This window comes from Staurois parvus, unplaced genomic scaffold, assembly GCF_062004578.1.
Source record: "Staurois parvus isolate SC_StPar_1 unplaced genomic scaffold, SC_StPar_1.0 ptg001302l, whole genome shotgun sequence".
Lineage (NCBI taxonomy): Eukaryota > Metazoa > Chordata > Amphibia > Anura > Ranidae > Staurois > Staurois parvus.
In genome coordinates, this window is record NW_028319098.1 from 8,788,355 (window position 1) to 8,815,238 (window position 26,884).

Below are 26,884 nucleotides of genomic sequence, written 5' to 3' on the forward strand. Positions count from 1 at the left end.
TGATTCACCTATGGTCAGCTTAAAGCCGGCCATAGATGGTTCAAATCTCGGCCAGCTCAGCAGGGACCGGACAGGATTCAACCCATCTATGGGTAGGCTGATTGCACTCAAGTCGATCAATGGATTGACTTGTTTACAATCAGTATTTCAGATTTTGTACTTGCGATTATTACTAGAGGCTATAGCTGCTAGCAGAAATTGGGAGAACACAATAGCTCCACGAGACGGATTCCCCATCAACACTGACTATTAATGGGGGAATCAAGCAATTTTCTTTTCTACAACCTGTAGTCGCTGGAAAGAAAATTGCATCATCTATGGCCAGCCTTGCACTTACACATGATCAAAACTGGAGCAGAGTCTGGAGTAGCTCTGTATTGCAACCAGTTTCTCTCTTTTATTTTCAAAGCTTAACTGAATAATATGAAGATATAATGGATTGGCTGCCATGCATAGATTCTCCAGATTCTGTCTGCTCCAGTTTGGAAAAATTGTCTCTATAATATTGCATGCATTTTACATGAATAAACACAGGGGTCAGACAAACAAATAGAAACACTACATGATTTGCAGGTGTGAAAGTGACCACATGTTTCACATTGAAAGTGGGCGTGATGTAACATTCTTTTGCTTCCGCTGTGTGATGAGACACCTAGCTAACAGGTGGGAAGCCTCACTTTCATCATTCACTGCGTGCACTGCTAGTAATACAGTCATGTCAGAGCTTACTGAGCTTCAAAGAGGGCAAATTGTTGGTGCCCACTTAGCTGGTGCCTCTGTGACTGAAGTTGCCAATTTATTTGACGTGTCAGAAGGTACAGTATCAAAGGTCATGACGACATACAGTATATAGCTTCCGGGAAAACGTTGTCTGATAAGCATAAGCACGGTCTGCAGACTGAAAGAGACAAAAGGACATTGTGCGGGATTGTGACCCAGAATAAGAAAACAACTGCTGCAAAAGTGACTGCAAAGCTCAATCTCAGTCCCATGAAAACTGTATACTGTATGCTGTCATAACCTTTGATGCTGTACCTCATGACATGGCAAATAAAATGGCAATGGCAATGGTACATACAATGGTCAGTGCTGCAGACTTGTGTACGTTCAGCCTGCCCATACATGGATCCAAATTTGCCCGGTTCCTACTTAACTGGCCGAATCTCAATCCATGCCTCAACACTTCCCATTGGAACAGAAAGTGGGAGGAAATCTTCCAAAAGGGACACCTATTCCAAAAGACAACTAAGATGATCCTTCTTACGCTATTTTGACACAGGCGGCTGAGCTGTAGTTTTACCACCCACTGGTTGCTCACCCAAATGCTAACATTGCAGCCTGACAGGGCTGTACACATTTCACAGCAGCAATGCTTTGCTTCTTGACTGCTGCATTTTTAACTCAGACTATCACCTGTCAAACTTGCTAATTAAATTCAAGTTTTCAGCTCCTGGATGCAGAATGATTTTTTACTACCAAATCCTCTTTGGTGACATTCAGGAGGTGGCAGGACTGCCTCCTGAACACCTGTCAATCATTGCTATACTGCCCTCTGAAAAGGGGGACAAGCACTGCCACCTCTCTGAAAGACTCATTTCTCTTGTGTTTCAAGTACAGGAAGTGAAGGAAAATTCCCCCAAACAGGGCACACATAACAAAACAAAAAGCTGACAGAAGCTTTAAATGTTCCCTATTCTATAAAAAAAAATGTGACTATAGATACACTTTAGTACACGATTCAAGGTAAACAGTACTCTATCATTCTGTATTGTTCTTTCGGACAGAAGCATTGTTTCCGTATTGTGGTACGAAGACCTACTTACCTTCCCCTCCCTCCTAGATTGTAAGCTCGAAAGAGCAGGGCCCTCGTACCCCTCGTGTATTGTTTTGTTACTGTATTGTCTCATGTTCTGTCCCCCACTATAATGTACAGCGCTGAGCAAACCCTTTGGCGCTATATAAATACTGTATAATAATAATAATACTTACCATCTCATAATGAACACTTCCTATTACTTTGGCTGTGCTCTCCAAACAGCCAGCTGAACATTCATATCTGTGAATTCAAACACCACAAATGTACCTTATCATTACTTCTCCTGGAAGATCACACTGTTCAGTGGTTTATTTGCACAGCATACAGTGTTGATATTTTGAATTATTAGCCACATTAATAGTTATTAAGGAAGTCAAAGATTCACTAAAAATAGAACACAAAAGGAAATAAAAACCACCCTTTACACCAGGTTTATATTCACTATTACATCTTCTACTGCTGCTATAATCAACTCCATTCTATCTTTAGTTTACAGCGTATGTAAAATTTAACAATGCATTTCACTTATTTTCTCCCTTTTGGTCTGTTAAATATACCATTAAAATAAAAAAAATATTTAAATAGTTTTATCATATCTGTTCGACATAGTCCCTAGTCCATTTTAGGAGAGAGAGAGGGTGGCTGTGGAGGAGTAACTAGAACCTTCAGGGCACCGATGCAAGAAACCATGACCCCCCCCTTCCCCCGCTGGGGCTCTTCCCTCCAAACCTGGGGACCTTCTCTACAAGCTCAGGAACCTTCCTACTGATCCCATCACGGGACCCTTTATTATGGTCCAGCAGTGGGACACTTTCATGTGTTCCTGCTGTCTTGGGGCCTGCCTAACAGGCAGAACACCAGGGCCCTGTTGCAAGTGCAACCTTTGCAACCCTGCTAGTTCCGCCACTGGTGTGAGTAGTTTTTAATTTGTGTTATTTAAAGTGGAGCTCCACCCAAAAGAAGAAGCTCTGCTTTAAGGCTTGGGGAGTGGGTACCCGAATGTGACAAGCATCCACTCCCACTTCCGCTGAGATCGCCTAGGAGATTGGGAGGGGACGTTGCCCCCCCCCTACCTCCCCATAGTCTTCTGAGACACGTGACAGGTACCAGAAGACTACGGGACCATTCACAAAGGGCAGTGCTACTTGCGCATGCGCATGCGCAGTGAGCATCCAGCTATGAAGCTGCAAGCTGTCACAGCCTGGTGCCCACATTGAAGATGCCAGCGCAGAGGAGATAGGATGGTCCGTCAACCAAGCCAGGGTGAGGACACCGTGGGATCGAGGGACAGGTGAGTGTCCGTTTTTTAAAAGTCAGCAGCTACAGTTTTTGTAACTGCTGACTTATTTTTTTTATTCCAACTGGACCTCCGCTTTAAATAAATTTTTTTAAAACCAGAGTTTAGTGTCATTTCAACTTTCCATAACTCCCTGCACACTATACTCAGCCCATCTCTGGGCAAAAAAAAAAAAAAGGTTTTCCCATGCAGTGGGAATTGCCCGAGCGGCAAGGGTAACTGCTCATTTTAGTCTAAAGGAAATATACTTACCTAATCCTCTGATCCTCCCTGCACAAGACTGGTCCCTGTGGCTCTTTTCCCCCACCGTTTAGCAGTTTTGTGTCTTGGACTGTTCCTCATGTCATCAAGCCCATAGACCTGCTGTGGATATGAGGACGTCATACACAGTCCACTGCTGGAGGATCACGGGGCAGCGCTGTCTGGGGTGGAGGTTAAGGTGGACAAAATGAGCAGTTAACCCATGAAGTGCATGCAAATCCCCCTGCATAGGACATTTTTTTTTTGCCCAGAATTGGGCTTTAAGAGTCAGTTAGCAGTGCAGTTTCATTAGTATAAAAGTTATACAAGGAACAAGAAACAGCAGGCTCTAAAGGATGGTGTCACTCCATGGCTATGAAGTTTGGCAAGAGAGTGTAAATCAAAAGAGCTGCCTAACAAAAATGACCTATAGTGGGGCATCCACCAGGACACTACCTGCATGGAGTCTGCATGTACTCTCTGTGCTTGTTTGGGTTTCCTGAAGGGTACTCCAGCTTCCTTCCACACTCAAAAAAGACATGCTCCTAGGTTACCTGCCTCTTGTATAAACTGGCCCTATATGTGTGTATGTATGCACAGGGGCGTATTTACTACAAGGCAAACAAGTCATTTGCCTAGGGCAGCATTTTTCAGGGGGGCAGCACTGCCACCTGGAGGAAGGGAGGGCAGGTGGGATCCATGAGAGGCTGCAAGCTGCTTGACAGTGTATGCAGAGTCTGTCACTCATTCCCAGGGATGTCCGGAGCTGGGGGGGGGTTGTGGTTTGCTGGTGTATGGGGGGGAGGCGGTAGTGGAAGCTTCTCTTGGGAGGGGGGGGAGCAGGGGTGTTGTTGGTCAATCTCAAGCTCTCTGCGGGGAAGGGGGGGGGGATTTTTTTGTTGACTAGGGCAGCACAAAACCTAAATATGCAGGTGAGATAGGGGGATCCTAGAGTGTAAGCTCCTTGAGGGTAGGGACTGATGTAAACATGTAGTATGTAAAGCATTGTGTAAAATGTTCTGTATATATAAATGCCTACAATAAACAATGCACTCCTGAAATGATAATTCTACTTCATAAATGGTACAATTAAAAAATCAGGCAAATGCAAAGCTTATCAACCTAAAAATACTGTGGTGTCAGAATACTATATGTTTTCAAGGACAGATCTTGTCTGATGAATGGATGGCTAGCAGCCGATTACCTGTTGCACGTTGTCCCTTTACACTGGTCCCTCAGCCGTACCTCACAAGACACAATTTGAGCTGTAAATTCCAAGAAAAACAGTCACATGTACCTTAACTGAAATCAACATAATGGATACTTAGAATTAAACTCAAATCTTTTTATTTATTTTGTTTACATTTTTCATAGAACTGAAAAGGAGTTAGAAGCTTTGTCATGTTTGTATTGCCATTTGTGTCCACAGCAGGGAGATTTATCCTCACTTCCCAAGAAAGTGACAGTGCACAGGAAGGGAGGGGAATATCCCTAACAAGGACAAAACAAGCAATAAATAAACTGGCCACCATTCTAACTTCTTGGCATATTAAAAAAAAAAAAAAAAGAAAAAAAAAAGAAAAGAAAAAAAGGTGCTTCCATTTTAGGTCTCTTGCCCTATTAGAGGGATTCATCTCATTTCTTGCATATAAAACTATCTATGTATAAATTTTATAGCGGAGTTGCACAAGTCTTAGTTCACTTAAAGCCGGACTCTAGATAAAAAAATAAAGATAAATTGCACTTCTCTCAGGCACTGTCCCCGGTAGACCTACCAATCTGAGGTACAGCGCTGGTCATGTTTAGGGTTAAATAATGTCAACCAACTTTCTGTGAGCTCTGGCCATCATGAACAGTACACCAGAGATTGATGATCAAGCTGGCCTGGGTTACAGAGAGATGCTAAAAGCCCAACTGTGGGCAGAAAACGTTTTTTTTTTAATAGAAATTATGGTTGGGAAGGGCACTGGCGAGCTGGGCTTTGATTGGCTGAATGGATTACTGCCTATTAAATTTATTGCAGTTGCACACTTTTGGACTGTCTCTCTCTAATTGATAGCACATACAGAGCTGTATGAATTAGAAACAGGGAGCAAAGTGTATCCCTCCATCTGACTCATTCATCTGTGTGTCCCCTGTATACTCCTAAACAGTAGAGGATCAAACTACACTCTCTTTACAGCAAAGAAATCAACAACTGCAAAAAACATATAGGCTGGCCATAAACTACTAAAATTTTGTTTGAAATTTTTCATTTTAGGAACATTTGTTTGAATGTTCCTGTCAATGCTGTGAAAAATGACTACTGATTTGACCCCATTACCGATTAGAAAATCAAAAGGAACAGGACTGTAAATTTTTTTTGAACAAATTTATAACAGCACACATGGTTTTCAAAAATTTTTATCATCGAAAGTTAAAAGCAAGTTAAGTTTTGAAGTACTTTCGAACGACATTTGTCAAGTCATTGTACTGAAAATATTGTTTGTTCGAAAATCTGCTCATACATGGCCAGCTTTAGGCAGGTAGGTATCAAAACCCCAACTGCTTGTTGTAAATAACTATTCATATCTACTTAGCAACTAATATATAAAAATCTCATTTTTAGTCCTGAACATATTAAAGTGAACATCTAAAATGAAAAATTAACAAATCATATCCTTCTATAGTGTGTACTTGCCTCTATGCAAAGCACCTAGTGTGATATCTGTCTTATCTCTTGTTCCTCTACTATCTGTCACTTTTGACAGTCTATGCCGACTTCAGACAATCCTGGGAAATGGCTACGCCCCACAGCGGATGACTGACAGCCTCAGCTGTGCATGTTTCCCTATGAGACTGTGTAGAGGGGGGGCATGTCCATTCTCTCCACTCAGGTCTCAGATTACACTGAACTCTGTGCTTCTGTTGTGCACTGGGTGACACCAGATCCACATCCACTGCCTTCTAAAGCTAGGAAATTATGTTTCAATTCTGGACTTTAGAGGAGAGGGGTGCTACAGATAAACAGGTACAACTGTAGGAGGATTCACTTAATTTCTGTGTATCACCTGTCACTAGTTGCTGCAGTGGGTATATGTAAGGGTTTACAACCACTTGAAACACCATATATTTCCTTTAGGATTACACAAACATTGTTTTCTTACACATTTGCTCTGTGCTGACCACTTCATTGCTGTCATAAGCATCAGGTCTGGTTGATGAGGTTGGGGAGTGAGTTCTTGCTCTGCTCTGTGAGGTGGTATCAATAGCTTTTGATCGCTGTCTCTCAATTTCATTTGTCTCTTCCTCCGGTTCAGGTATAGGATAGTGAAATTCTGAACCTTCTGTTAAAAAAAAATGTAAAAAAAATAAAACTGAAAATTATTAAAAATAAAATGCATTAATTTTCAAATGTGAAATTTATTTTCTGAATTATCCCTAGATGCTTCTTGTCCGCTGTACTTGTACGACAGTTACAGGCCCAGAAGTACATTCTATATGCTGAAGTGACCTTGTTTGATCTCCAGGAACAAGCCTTCCTGAGACCAGTAATAAGCATCTTCCCTACACGGCTGCCAACTGTGTAAATCTCAACCTAATTACTAGTTGTGGTTTAAAAAAGAAGACTCTGGTTCACTGGAGACCACCAAACTATTTCTCCAGGGGACATCAAGATGGCCATTAATCCTTGTGTTAGGAGGCATGACTCCAGTGCTGAAATGTCTTACAAAATATGGATTATTCCTCATGAATGCACAGATATATCAAATACACAGCCCTTTCACAGCAATAGGTAAATATTATTATCCACAGCAGAGTGCCAGGCTATTTAGAAAAACAATACCCTACAGGTTATTTTTAAAGTCTGGCTATTGGATAAAATTATCCAAACAGTGTGCGTATTCATTTTCAATATGAATGGTGACCCTGCACAAATTTGGCCAATATGGGCCAATGTTTTCACGAGTACACAGAAATCTCAAATTAACTCCTTTTTCATATAAACTTTTTTAACAAGGTATAATTTTGTGTATAGCTATTAATGTTAGATGCAGAACCTTGGACTTAAAGAAGAACTCTAGTGTTAAGAAAACAGTTTCTGCAATTTTTAATGAAGCTGTTTACAGATTTTCAAAATATAAACCATTTTTGATCTTTTAAAAGTGCATTTTAAAGTGATTCTGAAGTATAGATTTTTTTTTCAAAATAACTACTAATTACTTACCTGCTCTGTGCAATGGTTTTGCACAGAGCTGCCCCGATCTTCTTTTTGGGTCCCCCATTGGCAGTGCCCCCCTAGCAAACCACTTGCTAGAGGGGCAATTGAGCAGGCTCACTCGCGAGCTGCACTCTTGTGTGTCCATTCATACACAGAGCACAGCTAGTCTCTGCCACTCACGCTCTCCTTATTGGCTCACTGGCTGTGACTGACAGCAGCAGGAGCCAATCAATCCTGCAGCTGTGTGAGCCAAGGAGGAGAGAAAGTCTCTAGGGAGCAGCTACTCTCATGCACATTGCGGGATCAAAATGGAGCTCAGGTAAGTATAAGGGGGGGCAGGGCTGGCAGGGGGGCTTCATCCAGAAGGTTTTTTACAATAATGTACAGAATGCATTAAGGTGAAAAACCTAGAGCCTTTAGAACTACTTTAAGCTAAGGATTTTTTTCAGTTTTGGATAGTGTAGGAAGTGTTGGAACCCCTGTAAAGTTTTTACTACTGACCAAGTCTCCACTGGGTAGATTTACCCTCTGTTTCCCAAAACATGAATAAAGGAAATATGTTTCCATTGGGACACCTGTTCTGGTGATAGCTGTCTAAAAGGAAGTTTCCCTCCCATTAAAGAGATATCCTGTCATTTGCCGTTGGGTTTACAGGACAAGTGAAATGTCCCTCGTGGGACACACACGGCCAAAAAATAAAAATAAAAAGTCTGCCGGGTTTAAAGCGATAGAAAAATGTTCATTTTATTTTAAATTAAAATAATAAACATGTCATATTTACCTGGTCTGTGCACTGGTATTACACAGAGCAGCCCATATTCTCTTCTCTTTTTCTGGGGTCCCCGACTGGCTCCTCCTCTTTGGCGATTGCCCACCATGGAAAGACGTTTTTTATGGGGGCACTCATACAGGCTCACTTTTGAGTCGCACTGTCTGCATCTATAGACACAGGGCAGCTCGGGCCCCTTGTCATAAAATTTGATTGATAGTGGCACTGTTATCAATTTTCCCAGTGAGGAGAGAGAAAGCCACTGCTCTCATGCACATCACTGGATTGAGATAGGGCTCAGGTAAGTATAAGGAGGGGCTGGGGGAATCCTCTGGCACAGAATGTTTATTTACCTTAATGCACAGAAAATATTATGGTAAAAAAACTTAAAGGCTTTAGAACTACTTTAAAACACAATTTACAGAAATCCTAAAAGGCCAGCAGTCACGTTTAGCTGCTGTCTCATCCGTAGCAAACATTTCTTGCTGCAAGGGCTTGCCTTTAAAAAACAATATTGTGTATAGTGGTTTTTATTTCATGTTAATAGGGTCTTTTTTATGGCTAAAGTGCTTAAAGAGCAGATTTTACAATAGTTGAAGCTGCTATTTGTTCATAGCATTCTGCTGTATCGATTGAAAAAAAAAAAAAAAGTACAAGAACAGTATGTACTTAAACCAACTCACATTCACCGCACCGCCTATCCCCATAGTAAAAATAAAAGTTAGGCTTATTCTCTGTGATAAAAAAAACTGTGCTACAACTAGAAAATCTTACACAGATTTATTTAAATGAAAAAAAAACCTGCCTGTGCCCATGTCTCTAGCACATTTTGGCCTAGTCTTGATCATCAAAACATTCCCGCTCCTGGCCCATTTTACACTGCCTTATCTGCAGTTTCTTAATTATTGAAAAAAATCTGCTTGTTCTGTCACTTCTGATTGAATGCACAATACAACTGTCCTATACGTTGACAGTTTTTACACTGCTGTGTCATCCAAAGTTTCTTAAACATGCCAGTAAAGTCTCCTTTAAAAAAAAAAAAAAAAAAAAAACACAACACAAACATGTCATACTTACCTCTTCTGTGCAGTAGTTTTGCACAGAGCAGCCTCAGTCCTCCCCTCCTTGGGGTCCTCGCCGATGCTCCTGGCCCCTCCCATCGGATGTCCCCACAGCAAGCAGCCAGCTATGGGGGCACACGAGCAGGCTAGCTCCCAAGCCATGGCTCTACGTGTCCATTCACACACAGAGCCCTGGCTCGGCTCTGCCCCTCCCTTTCCTGATTGGCTCACTGGCTATGATTGATGATATACAGCTGTCACATGACCCATCTCTTTCCCTGCCTGTCTGCAGGGAAACATAAGCAGGAGGAGCTTCTAGTCCTCTGCTTCTGGTCCCATGTTCAAAAAAAAATAAAAAAAAATAAAATATTATATAAATAAAATAAATAATTAAAATCAATAAAACTGTTTTAAATCATCATACAAATATATATTTGAAATCAAATCTTTATTTTTTTTAACAATAACATGGTGTTGGTGGATTTCTGACAGTCACAGACTGTTACACCCCTCCAGCCTGTGTCTTCGAATAACAGGGAGGAGAAGCCTCCATCAATCTACATGTAATATCCCACCCCCATTGTGTTTAGCTGGTTAGTGGGCATTTAGGAGGGAGTAGGCTGTCATTTACCAGGGTGTATGCGCCCCCATTTGTGTGACTCTATAGTCACGTGGGCAGCTCAGATGTAGTAAGTAGGAAACTCTCAGCATAGAAATTCACTGAGAACTGAGCATGTGCAGAAGCTACCAACATTGCTCTGCAATATCCCCAGCTTCATTAGGGATAAAATAAAGGTGTACTTTTGTGAAACCGGAGATCAGCAACGATCCTCAGGATCGCCATTGATCTCTATCATTAGTGGTTTAGGAAACAGAGATGATCAGCGGAGAACATGTTCTCCGCTGATCATCTCAGCACACAGATGGTCAGGATATGAAGGAGCGATGTCAACCCTTCACTGGCGATCTGTGTTCTCCCTCTAGATTCTCCAGCCCAGAGCTGGAGAATCCGAGGAACCGCAAACAAAGCAGCGATAATTTACCGCTGCTTAGTAAACGGTGTTTGACTGATCTCTTGCTGTAATCTCGCGAGATTATAGTAAAAGCAGCCATTTTCCAGCGTTGAAAGCGTTTGTTGGTCGCTTCTCTCTTCATTCAGAGAACTGATCTACACTGCTTCATAAAAAGGCATTCAGAGCAGAACTGTCTTCTCTGAGAATGCCAGAGAACTGAGCAGCGGTCATTTACTGCTGCATGATAAAAGGACACCAAAGAGAGGGATTGAATCCATACCCACATACAGTTTTAAAGCATCCCCCCAGTCTGTATTTTAAAGGATTTGTGCTTATTCTATATCACCCTCGACACTGCAAGGCCTTTTCCTACTGTAAAGTATTTTTTTGATTTTTTGTTTTAAGTTTGGTGTTTGTACATTGCCCATTGTCCCATGCATTTTTTTGACAATAGCTTGCCTACTACCCTATAAAATGGCCAGAAGTTACTAATTGTACTACCTCCTTTAGACTTCAATTAAATTTCCAGCTCTGGCTCACATCCACCAAACCCTCAGTACATTGAACACAGGTGGCTTCCTGCATTCCTACTGCTAAATTATGACAGGCAAATGAGTAGGCATGATCACACTTCGGTCCTTTTTTTTTTATTATTCTTCCACATGCGTATGTATGACTGTTAGAGCAATCAGTGCTTAGCACAGTTCTTCAAAGTAATTATAAAGGCTTATTTTTTAATACTCTAAATAACAAACATGTTATACTTACCTGTTCTGTGCAATATTACTCAGAGCAGCCCCAATTAACCTGTTCTGGGGTCCTCCACCGGTGCTTTGGACTCTTCTTCTCCGTGTGCCACTATAGGAGCCTGCAGGCTCACTCTCAAGCTGGGCTGTGTGCTTCCATTAACAAACATGGCGCAGTTCCACCCCTGCTCTCTCCTCACAGGATTTGATTGACAGCAGCAGGAGCCAATGGCTCCCGCTGCTCATACTGAGTCCTGTGAAGAAAGAACGAGAGAGCAGTGCTGTTGCACTTGGGCACAGCTCTGGATCAAGATAGGACTTGGGTAAATATATGGAGCTGAGGGCATGATACAACCACTGGGACATTTTTAACTTGGTACAGGGAATGCATTAAAGGTAAAAATGTCATGCCTGTACCAAAGTTAATTGAGGACATGCTACCACTATGTACATTTAATCAGAAGCAGGTGCACATCTTTTTCTTAAATTCTTCCATGACATTTAAAGGGTTAGATTGCCCAAAATGGAAATTTCAGATATAGGTGGAGGCTCATAGACTGAATTGAATTCTGGAACTTGAGTAAAACTGAATGCTAAAGTTCCTGGCTCTGACCTTGCTGCTATGCAGTTTTGTTCTCATTGCTCTATAATCAAAAATGCAAAACACTTGGGAAATCTAATGGAATGCAAGACCACCATAATAGCCACAGCAGGTGGGCAGAGCTCTCAGCTCCAGCTCACCATTTGTGCCTTGGAGAGATTCAAGAGACTTGTGTGTGATTACACCTGGTGGCATCTATCTAAATCTGGAATGTGTCTGTGAATTGACCCTAAATATAACAGATCAGAATTGTATCATAATTTGAATGATGTAGACAGAAGGATATGGTAAGTAAAATTCTTGTACATTTCTAAAGGTAAAAGAAAGTTGATATTGATGAAAACGGGTAAATACACAGATGGAATACATATACGATAGCTTGGCAAAGTATTTATATTTCTATCCATCCAGTCCTGGAATTTAAACAGCTCCACCACACAGCACAGTCCAGTCTGGCAGTGCAGGAGGCTAGATTATTCTCTGCCACAGGTATTTGACACTTACAGTTCTTGTCCCCCCTATCCTGCTGCGGGCCACGTTAAAGGAGAAGCAGCAGAGTTATGAGCTAATTTCTCCGTTACTTTGCTGTTTCCTCCTATCAGCATTCTTCTTGTAAGCATTGCCACACACTTTGTTGGCTGCTTCTCCCTCTCCTAATCTAAGCACTGCAGGGACTGCAAAGGGCCGATACCAAGTCAAATTTAGGTACATAATTTAGTTTTAAATATCACATAACTTACCTTTGTAACAAAGATTGTCTCTGCATCCTCCTCCATAGCTAGGTGGGCAAGCAGAGCAAGAACGGCCATGTTTATATGGAGCATGTCCCCACCAGTTTCCCCTGTAGAAATAAAAATGCATAATTAATGTAAACCAATATTTACTATGCACACAGGGCATTTTTTGAGTCACTTTTAGGGGTGTCAGGGATTATTTTTGACAGCTTCCAAACGGCCCTCCATGTTATGCTATGTGTCCATACTTACACAGACTTTTATAAGATTTTAGTAGCAGTAGCTTTTACCAGCAGGAGAAGAAACCCAGGGCCAGAGAAAAAAAGCTTGACACATGTAAACATGTCTAAATGCCCCTTAACACTAGGCGCACGTAGCGCTTGAGCGTCAATTCATTTCAATGGCCAGAATACATTCTTATTTTGGCGAATGAAATTAACATCCAAGCGCTTGACACTTGTAAGCACGCTTAAACGCTCGTAAAAGCGTTAGACACTTGGACAAGCGCCAGTTGTCTTTTCTGCCAAAAGTCTGCTGCCGAAAGGAGGAGCGTTTTCAAAACGTCCTATGTGCATGAGGCTGCTAATTCTTTGTTCTTGGCAAACTAATACAATGAATGAGAAACTGAAGATTAGTAGCAACCTATTTTAAGTGAACTTGTACAAGAAATAAGAATAGAAAAAAGGCAAAGAGTGCAAAAGTACAAAAGGCAGTAACTAGAGGAAATGTCATCTTTCATTAGCCCATCTACCCTGACTACAGTAAAGTGGAAAGGACACATTCAGGAGTTGTTTCTGAGTACAATCCTCATTTCCTGTAGAATTCAGCAATCTCTGCCCAGCTGCCATGGAGAAATTTTAAATAGATGCTGCAAGCCTAAAAAGTAAATTGACCAAAAAGACCACGTCTAAGGGGTTGATTTACTAAAGGCAAACAGACTGTGCACTTTCTCCATGGTTTTGTAAATGAGCAGAAGCTCTGCTGACTTCCATCATCCAATCATATGCAAACAAAAATGCTTTTTTTTGTTTTTTTATTTTCCTTGCGTGTGATTGGATTTTCTTTGCAAAGTGAAGCTTTACCACATTTACTAAGCTCTACAGTCTATTTGTAAATAGTTTATTTAGTAAATCAACCTCTAAGTCGCAAGCACATTTGGTGTGTAGCCATGGTGCATGAGACTCCAGCGTTCAGGTTCAGGCAGAAGGCACAGGCACACCATCCAGCACTGCTGCCGGCAACCTGTAAAAGTCTATGAAAGGCTAACCACTGCTGTGCCTGGGTGGGTCACCAAACCATACTAATGCTTAGGGTAGTATGCACCCAGTAACAAATGCCAGGTCCCTGGCCGCATACTGCCCTAAAGGTTAGTAGCACTTGGTGCATTGTACAGCTCTCTCCAGGTGCACAAGTGGTCAGCCTCTCATAGACTTTTACAAGCTGCCAGAAGTTGGGTCAGACGATGTACCTGTGCCTTCTGCCTGCAGCTAAATGCTGGAGTTTCATGCCCAACATACATGAGGCCTCAAAATGGAAGCTGTAAGCAAGGAGGTTGTTAGATGTTAAAACTATCTGGGCTGCAGGGTCCTAGAATCATGCTAAATGTAACCTGTAGTAGAATGTTATGTACAGAAGTTTGGAAAGTGTTGCTTTTCTGTTTCTGGGAAGGTACCTACAGTTGTGTTCAAAATAATAGCAGTCAGACATCACTAACCTGATCAATCACTGTTTTTGGTAGAAATGATATTTCTACATGGCAAATAATTTACTAGCAGGTGTAGTAGAGTAATAGAAAGCCAACAGACCCAACAGTCATGACATGCATGCTGCTGATTCTGTGTAATTGAATCACTAATTGAAAGGGGCATGTTCAAAATAATAGCAGTGTGGAGTTCTATTAGTGAGGTCATTCATTCTTTGAAAAACAGGTGGCAATTATTGCCCTTATTTAAAGGAAGGAAGGCAGCAAATGTTGTACATGCTGGTTACAGTGCATTTATCTCTGAAATTCTGAGGAAAATGGGTCGTTCCAGACATTGTTCAGAAGAACAGCGTACCTTGATTAAAAAGTTGATTGGAGAGGGGAAAACATAAAACGAAGTGCAGAAAATGATAGGCTGCTCAGCTAAAATGATCGCAAATGCTTTAAAATGGCAACCAAAACCTGAAAGACGTGGAAGAAAGCAAAAAACTACCATTCGAATGGATAGAAGAATAGCCAAAATGGCAAGGACTCAGCCAACAATCAGCTCCAGGAAGATCAAAAAAGGTCTAAAGTTACCTGTGAGTACTGTTACAATTAGAAGACGCCTATGTGAAGCCAAGCTATCTGCAAGAAGCCCCCGCAAAGTTCCACTGTTGAAAAAAAAGACATGTACCGAAGAGGTTACAATTTGCCAAAGAGCACATTGACTGGCCTAAAGAGAAATGGCGCAACATTTTGTGGACTGATGAAAGTAAGATCGTTCTTTTTGGGTCTAGTGGCCGGAGACAGTTTGTCAGATGAACCCCAAACACTGAATTCAAGTCACAGTACACTGTGAAGACAGTGAAGCATGGTGGTGCAAGCATCATGATATGGGGATGTTTCTCATACTACGGTGTTGGGCCTATTTATCGCATACCAGGGATCATGGATCAGTTTGAATACATCAGAATACTTGAAGAGGTCCTGCTGCCTTATGCTGAAGAGGAAATGCCCTTGAAATGGGTGTTCCAAGACAACGATCCCAAACACACCAGTAAAGGTGCAACATCTTGGTTCCAGACCAACAAGATTGACGTTATGGAGTGGCCAGCCCAATCCCCGGATCTTAATCCGATAGAAAACTTGTGGGGTGACATCAAAAATGCAGTTTCTGAGGCAAAACCAAGAAATCGAGAACTGTGGAATGTAGTCCAATCATCCTGGGCTGGAATACCTGTTCACAGGTGCCAGAAGTTGGTTGACTCCATGCAACACAGATGTACAGCAGTTCTCAGAAACAGTGGTTATACAACTAAATATTATTTAAGTGATTCAAAGGAAAGCGAAATCTTCAAACATTTTTCAGTTTATATAGTGAATGTTTGCCTTTGTAAAGAAGAATACAAACACTGCTATTTTTTTGAACAGTCTAATATTCACTTGTCTTCAATTTTTTTTAGAGGAACAACACAAATTTGATATATTTTTCTTCATGTTTTGATTTGGAATAGAATGTGTAGTGTTCCCAATGCATTTGTGTGTATGGAAATAAAAGCTATTAGAAGGATTTTGAGCTTTATTCACTTTTTTCAACACACTGCTATTATTTTGAACACAACTGTATGTACTCCCGTTTCACATCTAGAATTACACTGACACTCATTGCAGTACTCTCTCTGAAAGGGGCTTTGCCAGAAGCTGTCAGTTTTTGCGAAGAACACTGCAATGCCTGCTTCTGCTTACTTTTCGTGGTCATTGGACTCACCTTGCCCCTCTGTAAACCCAGGACCACTACCGGTGAAATCATAATGAAGAGTGGGAGGAAGTCTGAACTGCAGTTCACCAATCTCCTTAGGCTGATTGAACCCAGAAGTGTTCAGTCCTGAGCACATTTGTGTTCAGAACTCTCAAATCCCAGTTGCAGCATCGGTTATGACGCATATCAGATACTCTCTGGGGTTAAGGGCAAATAGACTGTGCGCTTTGCAAATGCAGTTGTACTCTGCAAAGTGCAGTTGCCCTCATTTTCTTTAGTAAATGTAATTCGTTAAACTTCACTTTGTAAAGAACACCTAATCTGAGAGCAAGGAAAATAAAAAAAAAAAAAAAAAAAACAGAACACATTTTTTTCTTTCACATGATTGGGTGATGATAATCATAACAGCTTTTCTACATATACCAATTCATTCAATCTTTTGTTGTGATTAGCTGTAATTGGGCAAAGCTGATCACATGATACAGACTGGCACTGTCTGTATCATGTGACTGCTTTGACCAGTCACACCTAACAACATAATTGTATACAATGGATGGCATGACAGGATGCCATGCAATTGACATGTGATCTGCTGTGATTGGTCACAAGGGTCACATGACACTGGCAACGGGCCGTCATAGCGATATGTCATCGGCTGTGTCCCGTGGACACAGCCGGTGACAGATTGCGCTGTTGCACATCCCCGCAGCCGTGTTAGCGGCTCGTTTTGACAGGACGTCATATGATGCCCAGTCACAACAGTGAGTGTCCCACCCGGCCGTCAATCTGCTATAGGCCGGGCGGGAAGGTGTTAAATTATGTGACTTTGAAATAGCAATTAACATGCAATATTACTTACTTTGGAGAATAATTGCACACTAAATATATTGCCTTCGCCCAGATTTGCCCCCAAATGTTCATGTTGTGACACAGGTTTATGGCACATCCAATTCGGTTACTCGTTGCCCAAACCACCTGAATCAGAAAATACAAACACAATAAATGACTAAGTAGATTATGTTCAGTTTAGGTTAAAAATTACAATCATTGCATCTAAAATGAACAACACAATTTATATGTGTGGAATGGTTTCGTTTTTTGAGTTCATGTAAGCAGTGGACTTTAAAGAAGCTACTCTGAAAGAGTGGCATGCAACAGAATGAGGGGGTTCCCTGAAATCTTTTTAAGGATGCAAATCTCCTTTAAAAATAAATAAAACATGGCCATACCTGTGTATAGTGAGTGCAAACAGGTCCTGAACACCTGAATGGGCAGTAGGGGTTACATTCTTGTGGATATGGAAATGTGTAATCTCTCACTTCGTCATACCAAGCCTGGACATGGTAGGTTGGAGGCCTATATCTATATAGGAATGAACATAAAAATCATATAGTTTCTCATCTTATACTGCATCATCACATGTTATTGCTAAGAATCTCATCACCTACCTCCCCCAGTGAGCCCCTAGGTTCTGTCCAATGGATGGAAGCAAATTTGCTGGACCATGTTCCCACAAGCAAGTAGATGCCCATTCTTCAGCAGATCGTTCAAGCTCCACGTCCCATATCTGCAAATGGTATATGAAAACATCTCACATTGGAGACAAGAAAATGCTTAGGTCACATTTATACCATGCTACATTTAGGTACCTTAAATTAATGTCAATATTAAATGTACATTAACCACTTCAGCTCGAGAAGATTTTACCCCCTTCATGACCAGGCCATTTTTTGCTATTTAGCACTGCACTACTTTAACTGGTAATTGTGTTGTCAAGCAACATTGTACCCAAACAAAATTTATAAAAAAAATTTTCACACAAATAGAGCTTTCTTATGGTGGCAGTGGATCAGCACTGGGTTTTTACATTTTTATTACATAAATGAAAAATACCAAAAATTCTGAACAAAAGGTTTTTTACTTTCGGCTATAAAATATATCTAATAAAAATTGTAAAAAAAAAATCTAATTTCTTCATAAATTTAGATCAAAATGTATTCTGCTTCATGTCTTGTATAGTTTACATGAAAGTTATAGAGCCTACAAGCAACAGTATATATACTGGAATTTTTATTTATTCTTTTAATACTTCTAATGGTGGTGATCAGTGACTTACAGAGGGATTGTGAATGTGGCAGCCAATCTGATACTGAAAATGGGTGGGACCCGAGTAACTGACACTTCTATTACCAGTGATACGAATACAGTGATAATACTAATTTACTGTCACTGTACTAATGACACTGGCTGGGAAGGGGTTAACATCTTGGGGTAATCAGGGGGTTAACTGTGTGTCTAACAACTGTTAATGTGTGTATTATGTGCTGCTTTTTACTAAAAATCTCTGTTACTTGGCAGAGATCATTCCCTCTGTACAAAGCCCTGTGTTGATCATCAACACAGGGCTCTGGGCTGTGATTGGACACAATCATCAGCAGGTACAGGCCATGAATCATTGGCAGGGACCTGCTGAAAAATGTCCAGTGTGCACAATCACAGTGGGAATCGATGTGTAGGGGAGCACACACTTGCCTTGTAACCAGCTACCATGGGGACTAGAATAAAGATCTCGGCACTGGGAATAGAGACTGCAACAAACCATTTTTCTCAGTAGAAAAGACAAGGGATAGAATCTGTGCCAGAGTATTACTTTCTGTAGCTTCCTGACTCAGTGACAACAGCACCTCTTACAGTATATTATTGTCCTACAGTCTCTGGGACAGGAAGTGAGGTAACAATCTCCCCAACAAGATCATGCTCAGCAATTACAATGACAAAAACAGCTCTCGGTCCCCGCTAGTGATCCGTAGCCAGCAGAACCGTCAATCTCCGTGGCCACATGATCGTCACTCCCTCCCGCCCCTTGGGCATTTAGAAACTTTCAAAGGGATTTTGGTGTGGGTGGGAAGAGGTTACGGAAGAGAATTCTGTGTATATATAGTTACATAACGGCTGACGTAGGCTCAGAGTCTAAGCACTAATCAGTATTCACCAGATTTCCTGATGGTGGAGATGGGTTTTGATGCGTGTTAATACTAGGTTGTGGTCCTCAGGATCGCCCCACCAGGAGGTAAGCAAGCCAGGGGTCCAGTAGCAGATATAGCAGGTAGAGATCAAGCAGAAGTGTAATCAGTAAACAAACCAAAAGGTCAGTAACAAGAAGTTGCAGTTTAGGATCAAGTGGAAGTGTAGTCGTGGAAGATTCTACAAGATTTCGAATGAATGGTTGCAGGTTGGGATCGAGCGGAAGCAAAATCAAGGAAGAAATCAAAGGTCGGTAATGATCGTTAGTGGCGACAAGGACAGCAAGGAGCAAGATATCGGCTGGAAAGAGCACAATAATCTGGCAAACAGGAAGTGCAAAGGCATTGCTTAAAGTATGGCTTACTAAACCCAATATCCTGCATTCATTATCTCTGGTCTGCCACAGTACACACAACAGAAATGCAATTATTTTAGTAAATGCTAAATACCTTTTCTCATCAGCAGTTAGAGCAATCTTGTGACTTCCATCAGTGTCCAGTAGAGCACTAGTTAAAGCTTGTAGGAGGAGTTTTCCTCCTCCCTATGAGGCTGCAGGGCCCCTGATCCTCTGTCTGGACATATCTGATTGACCCTGTGCTGATCACATGCACTCTCCCAAGAAAAAAAAAAAAAAAAACTAACAATACACACCAAACATGAGCATGTGCAGCCTGTTCCCAAACCTCTGTTCTATCAGGATCTATTGGTGACAGTAGAAGAAGAGGAGGATCAGAGAAGACAGGATCAAACATCCTTTTTACAAAATGTGGAGGGTTAACCACTTAGGTTCCACAGTGAGCATAACAAGCATGCTTTACTGCATATACAGACTGATTTTACTTTTGTGGGTTTAGTAACACTTTATATAGAACGTTCATGGGGGGAGTTCAAGGTTCACCAGAAACCAGGTATTAGGCAAGATTGTCCAAAGGATCAGACAGTGAACTATCCAGCATCTCAGGTGGTTCAGCAAGAAGAGCTACTGCCACATGCAATAGAGGTTGAGGGTTCAAAACCCAGGCCTGACAATGCTGTGAACACAAAAAAAAACCTTTTTTTCTGTTTTCTTGCATATGATTGGGTATTCTTTGCAAAGTGAAACTTCCCCACATTCAATAAGCTCTGGGGCAACTTCCTTTGCAAAATAAACAGACTATTTGTAAATGAATCCCCTGTATCAAATGAACGTCAGCATAAGGAAGGAACTTGCTATCCTAACCAAACATCTGCCTTATAAAATGACCTCTGCAATAAGCACAGGCAAGGTGTCAAATGGAGATTACAGGCCATTTTCTCTCAATTACAATGTATTTACTGTTGCCCCAAATTCAGTTTACGTGAGCATCCTACAAAACTATTTTCTCTTGTTCTTTTACAAATATTTTTTTTAATGCAATTTCCCGCTCGCTGATTTTTTTTCCCCATAACATCCAAAAAGAGGTTTTATATTCTGCTTTATACTTATCTTGGCCCTTGCTCGACACGCCAGAGCTGCCATTTTGGCCTCAGTGAGGCTTTTCTCACCTCTTCAGCAGTTTCTTTAACTTGAAAAAGTATCTGTCCTCTGTTAATATGAGTTTAAATTATAGGTGTAAAACAAGGACACATTTTGGTAGCATGGCAACTGTCTGACTTCCCCCAAGTCATTTTTATAATAGGTTTTTCAACCATAGGTAGTTATACATTAAGCAAGGCAGCAGCTGTGCAGTCAGTCATTTTCTATTTTAGGAGAATAGTATCATTTTAGGTCATTCAAATATGTACATATAGACACTTGACTACACATTTGGAAAAAGGGCCAAAGTGCAAATAAGGGCAAGATTTTAGGTTTGTTTTACCAAAGTGAAAGCAGCTCTTTGCTCTTGCCCACTTTCCAACAACTTCTACTGATTAATTATATGTTTTATTGTGGTTTTTGATCCTACAAGGCTGCCTATACTTGCTGTGCTAAAGAACCGTTCATATTTGTACAGATAAAAGTATCTAGGTGTGGGGAACTGACAATTATGCTAAAGAAAACACAGACTGGATACTGTATATTATTCTATCATATTTGTTGAATACAAGTTTTAACTTTTTTCTAAATCACCTTTTTTGTCATGAATGGCTGTTTTTAGAGGTACATTTATCCACAGAAACAGCGAAATGAGGGGATCCCTACTACATACCTGTGAGATTTTTATATATATATATATATATATATATATATATATATATATATATATATATATATATATATATATACACACATACACATACATATATACATATATACATACACACATACACACATGCACACAGTGAGGGACAGAAAGAATTTATTTGTCTTGCACTGCTGAACACAAGTATTTGAACACCTAAGAAACATCAAGAATTCTGGCTCTCAAAGACCTGTTACTGTGCCTTTAAAAAGTCCACCTCTACTCCACTCATTAATCTAACTTAGTAGCACCTGTCTGAGCTCTTTAAAGACACCTGTCCACCCCACAGTCAGACGTCAACTACTACCATGGGCAAGATCAAAGAGCTGTCAAAAAACACCAGAGACAAAATTGTGGACCTCCACAAGGCTGGAAAGGGCTACGGGGCAATTGCCAAGCAGCTTGGTGAAAATAGATCAACTGTTGGAGCAATTGTTAGAAAATGGAAGACGCTAAAGACGACTGTCAGTCTCCCTCGGACTGGGGCTCCATGCAAGATCTCACCTCGTGGGGTATCACTGATAAGAAAGGTGAGGAATCAGCCCAGAACTACAAGGGAGGAGCTGGTCAAATGACATGAAGAGAGCTGGGACCACAGTTTCAAAGGTCACGGTCGGTAGAACACTACGCCGTCATGGTTTCAAATCATGCATTGCACGGAAGGTTCCCCTGCTCAAGTCATCACATGTCCAGGCCCGTCTGAAGTTTGCCAATGACCATCTGGATGATCCAGAGGAGGCATGGGAGAAAGTCATGTGGTCAGATGAGACCAAAGTAGAACTTTTTGGTCTAAACTTCACTCGTCGTGTTTGAAGGAAAAAGAAGGATGAGTTGCATCCCAAGAACACCATCCCTACAGTGAAGCATGGGGGTGGTAACATCATGCTTTGGGGGTGCTTTTCTGCGAAGGGGACAGAACGACTGCACTGTATTAAGGAGAGGATGAATGGGGCCATTTATTGTGAGATTTTGAGCAACAGCCTCCTTCCTTCAGTCAGAGCATTGAAGATGGGTCGTGGCTGAGTCTTCCAACATGACAATGACCCGAAGCACACAGCCAGGACCCTGATGAAGTCACGTGTTACTCGTGACGTAACGCGTTGGTACGCCTGTTGTTTGTTCCGGGACGCAGTGACGTCATTTCCAGCGCACGCGCCATATTGGTACTCCATGAAGCCACATGTTATGAGGACAGCCAGCATTTAGGCTTATGATACCTGCAAGCATGTTAGTGGGCATTTTTAATTAATTATTATCAAATAAAGTGACAATATTACACTATGGAGCGTATCTATTTGTGTCTCTGAGTGGAACCTAAGGGGACGTGAGGTATTGCCAGGACGGTGGCGTGCAGTAGAAGGTCTGGTTGTAGCCTTGGCTTAACATCCATTACGGTCCAACTGGGAAGGTGGTCCCTGGGAGATCGTTTGGTGGTTACTACAAGGTTTGCTGGCCCTTGTGGTCACTGCAAGGAGGTGAGGGGGCACTCAGACCACTTTGGGATTCATGGCACCTTCACGTCTATGAAGAGTTTTTTTTCACTTGTGTGCAAAGTGGACTGATTTATCACATTTTACCACATACTGAGTGTGCTACACTTGCACTAGTGACTGTTATCTCTACTCTGTTCATTGACGTGGATTTATGTGCACTGTGTGATTCACCTGCTCCTTTTATTTTATTTTAAGTGTCACCTATAAGGTTATGACATATTTCCCATGGTCATAAGGAGCACTTCATTTGACATATGCATATTTATCTCTATTTTTTTAGCTGTAGTCTATTAGCTCTAAGAGTATTAGTGCTACACCATTTATATTCATTTGTTCACACAGCCAGGATAACCAAGGAGTGGCTCCGTAAGAAGCATATCAAGGTTCTGGAGTGGCCTAGCCAGTCTCCAGACCTAAATCCAGAAGAACATCTTTGGAGGGAGCTGAAACTCTGTGTTGCTCAGCAACAGCCCTGAAACCTGACAGATCTAGAGGAGATATGTGTGGAGGAGTGGGCCAAAATCCCTGTTGCAGTATGTGCAAACCTGGTCAAGAACTACAGAAAATGTTTGACCTCTGTAATTACAAAGGCTTCTGTACCAAATATTAACACTGATTTTCTCAGGTGTTCAAATACTTATGTTCAGCAGTGCAACACAAATAATTTCTTTACAAATCATACAATGTGATTTCCTGAATTTTTTTTTTAATTCTGTCTCTCAGAGTGGGAATGCACCTACAATGTGAATTTCAGACCCCTCAATGATTTCTAAGTGGGAGAACTTGCAAAATCGCAGGGTGTTCAAATACTTCTGTTCCTCACTGCGTGTGTGTGTGTGTGTGTACACACACACACATATATACACATACAAACACGCACACACACTATGATGCCAAAAGTATTTGGATGCCTGCCTTTACACGCACATGAATATTAATGGCATCCCAGTCTTAGTCCATAGGGTTCAATATTGAATTGGCCCACCCTTTGCAGCTTTAACAGCTTCAACTCTTCTGGGAAGGCTGTCCACAAGGTTTAGGAGTGTGTCTATGGGAATGTTTGACCATTCTTCCAGAAGTGCATTTGTGAGGTAAGGCACTGATGTCAGACAAGAAGGCCTGGCTTGCAGTCTCCACTCTAAATCATCTCAGAGGTGTTCTAATGGGTTGAGATCAGGACTCTGTGCAGGGTAGTCAAGTTCCTCCACCCCAAACTCACTCACCGTGTCTTTATGGACCTCACTTTGTGCACTGGTGTGCAGTCATGTTGGAACAGGAAGGGGTCATCCCCAAACTGCTCCCACAAAGTTGGGAGCATGAAAATGTCTTGCTATGCTGATGCCTTAAAAGAACTAAGAGGCCAAGCCCAACCCCTGAAAAACAAGCCCACACCACAATCCCTCCTCCACTAAACTTTACACTTGGCACAATGCAGGCAGGCAAGAACCGTCCTCCTGGCAACCGCCAAACCCAGACACGTCCATCGGATTGCTAGACAGAAAAGTGTGATTCGTCACTACAGAGAACACGTCTCTACTGCTTTAGAGTCCAGTGGCAGTGTGCTTTACACCACTGCATCTGACACTTTGCATTGCACTTAGTGATGTAGGCTTGGATGCACCTGCTCGGCCATGGAAACCCATTCCATGAAGCTCTTAATGCACTGTTGTTGTGCTAATCTGAAAGCCACACGAAGTTTGGAGGTCTTTAGCTATTGACTCTGCAGACAGTTGGCGAATTCTGTGCACTTCAGCATGCGTTGACCCCACTCTGTCATTTTACGTGGCAGAGTAGCTGTTCCCAGTTGCTTCCACACGGTTTTATTACCACTAACCCTTGACCGTGGAATATTTAGTAGAAAGGAGATTTCTCGGATCGACTTATTGTACAGGTGGCAACCTATCACAGTACTACGCTTGAATTCACTGAGCTCCTGAGAATGACCCATTCTTTCACAAATGTTTGTAGAAGCAGTCTGCATGCCTAGGGACTTGATTTTATACACCTGTAGCCATGGAGGTGATTGGAACACCTAAATCCAATTTGGAGGGGTGTCCCAATACTTTTGGCAATATAGTGTATTCTCAAATAAAATATCATCAAAAAGTTAATTTACTTCATTAATTCAATTACAAAAGTAAAACTCATATAGATTAATTACACACAGTGATATATTTCAAGTATTTCTTTTAATTTTGATTATTATGGCTTACAGCTAGTGAAAACCCAATAAAAAAAAAAAAAAAAGAAAAAAAGATTTTTAATACAGAAATGGCTTACTGAAAAGTATGTCCATGCACAGTATAGTATGCACTCAATACTTGGTTGGAGTTCCTTTTGCATGAATTACTGCATCAATGCTGCATGGCATGGAGGCGATCAGCCTGTGGCACTGCTGAGGTGTTATGGAAGCCTAGGTTGCTGTGATAGTGTCCTTCAGCTCATCTGCATTGTTGGGTCTGGTGTCTCTCATCTTCCTCTTGACAATACCCCAGAAATTCTCTTTGAGGTTTAGGTCAGACGAGTTTTCTGGCCAATGATACCATGAACATGAAAAAAACCGTATTGGTACTTTTGGCGGTGTGGGCAGGTTCCAGAGGTGCTGCTGAAAAATGAAAGTAGCATCTCCATACAGGCTCGTTCACACTTGACTTTATTTCTAACTCTTGCCAAACGCCCCTATAGTGTTTGACAGGCATTAGACAGGCATTTGGGAAGCGTTTGACACTCCTCAAATGCTCCCTAAACGCCCTATGCGCAGTTTTTAGGTGTTTGATAGGCATTTGCCAAGTGTTAAAACCACACCACAAATGCCTATAATGAAGTTAAATGGTATTAACACTCCGCAAACACCTTGAAAACGCCTGCCAGGCGTTTGAGGAAAGGCACCATAGGCTTGAATGGGAGGCTTAAACGCCTCCTGACTGAACATGAGGCGTCAGTTTTGCCGCGATGCTAACGCTTCAGTGTTAACAGCACTGTGTGCTACCATGTGCCTTTTAATGTTGCTGAGCTCACCAGTGCATTCTTCTTTCCTCAGAATGTACCAAACTGCTGATTTGGCCACTCCTAATGTTGCTGCTATCTCTCTGATGGATTTGTTTAATTTTTGAAGCCTTACAATGGCCTGTTTCACTTGCATGGACATCTCCTTTGAACACATGATGTAGGTTCACAGCAATAGATTCCAAATGCAAATACCACACTTAAAATCAACTCCAGACCTTTTACCTGCTTAACTGATGAAGAAACTACAAAGGAGTAGCCCACACCTGGCCATGAAACAGATTTTGATTAAATTGTCCAATTACTTTTGGTCCCTTGAAAAAAGGGGGGGGGGGTGGCTACTCTTAAGAGCTTTAATTCCTACACCTTTCCTCTAATTTGGATGTACATACCCTCAAATTAAACCTAAGAGTGTGCACTTATAGCCCATATCCATTATATAACTATAGCTTGAATATGTTTTGGTAAATACCTGAAAAAAAAACTAAAAAGTTGTGCCTGTGTCCAAATATATATGGACCTAACTGTCTATATAATATAGCATTGGATAGGGAAGGGTTAACTAGCCATGCAGTGATGTGGGATTACTGACAGGTCCGCCAGACAGTAGATAGTAGCATGCAGTGAGCAGCAAGATGGTCACCCAGCAATTTTTGGGACTTGCTTCTGTTCTTGCGTATGAGATGTATGCAAATCAGATGTTTGTAACTCAGGGGCTGCCTGTATATTAAACAGTTTTCAATACAGTATGTACAATTTTTTTGACCTGTTCCTTCATTTTTTAGATTTAGTGACAAGAAAATTTGAACATCTATTTGACCCCAACAAACAAAAAATGTGAATCAAACTCCTGGTGTATGGCAAGCTTTAAAGTAAATTCATCTAGAAAGCCAAAACTCCCCCCCCCCCTTTTTTTGTACCTCCTCACTCCTTCCCTGATCCCCATCCCTGACAGTTCAGTTCATAATACATATGGTTATATACCTCTGGTATGACACTCATGTTGTCAGGACACTAATGCCTTACTTTGTGCCTATATCTTTTCATGATATGGATCTCTTATCTTGATGTATTTTTTTTATGTTATGGGGCATATGTCCCACCTGTGCCTAATGTTAATAAGGTCAAGATTTCATTGCTTTATGTTCCTGTTTGTGTAATGTCTCAAAACTTTAATAAACCTCATGAAAATAAAAAGCCAACCCCCCCCCATTTCGGACAGGATAGATAACCAGAGGA

At 41.4% G+C, this 26,884-nt stretch overlaps 1 protein-coding gene across 1 annotated transcript in view; it reads right to left on the reverse strand.

The window, feature by feature from the left end:
• The window catches only part of CRISPLD1 (cysteine rich secretory protein LCCL domain containing 1), a 127,120-nt gene that overhangs the window by 36,888 nt on the left and 63,348 nt on the right, over positions 1–26,884 (reverse strand). Inside the window, exons 3-9 of the mRNA XM_089661022.1 lie at positions 17,370–17,488; positions 17,151–17,283; positions 16,781–16,896; positions 12,485–12,585; positions 6,500–6,679; positions 4,558–4,618; positions 1,990–2,056 (exon numbers count right to left, since the gene is read on the reverse strand). Coding sequence (XP_089517148.1) covers positions 1,990–2,056; positions 4,558–4,618; positions 6,500–6,679; positions 12,485–12,585; positions 16,781–16,896; positions 17,151–17,283; positions 17,370–17,488 — 777 coding nt within the window. The remainder of the gene's footprint in view (positions 1–1,989; positions 2,057–4,557; positions 4,619–6,499; positions 6,680–12,484; positions 12,586–16,780; positions 16,897–17,150; positions 17,284–17,369; positions 17,489–26,884) is intronic.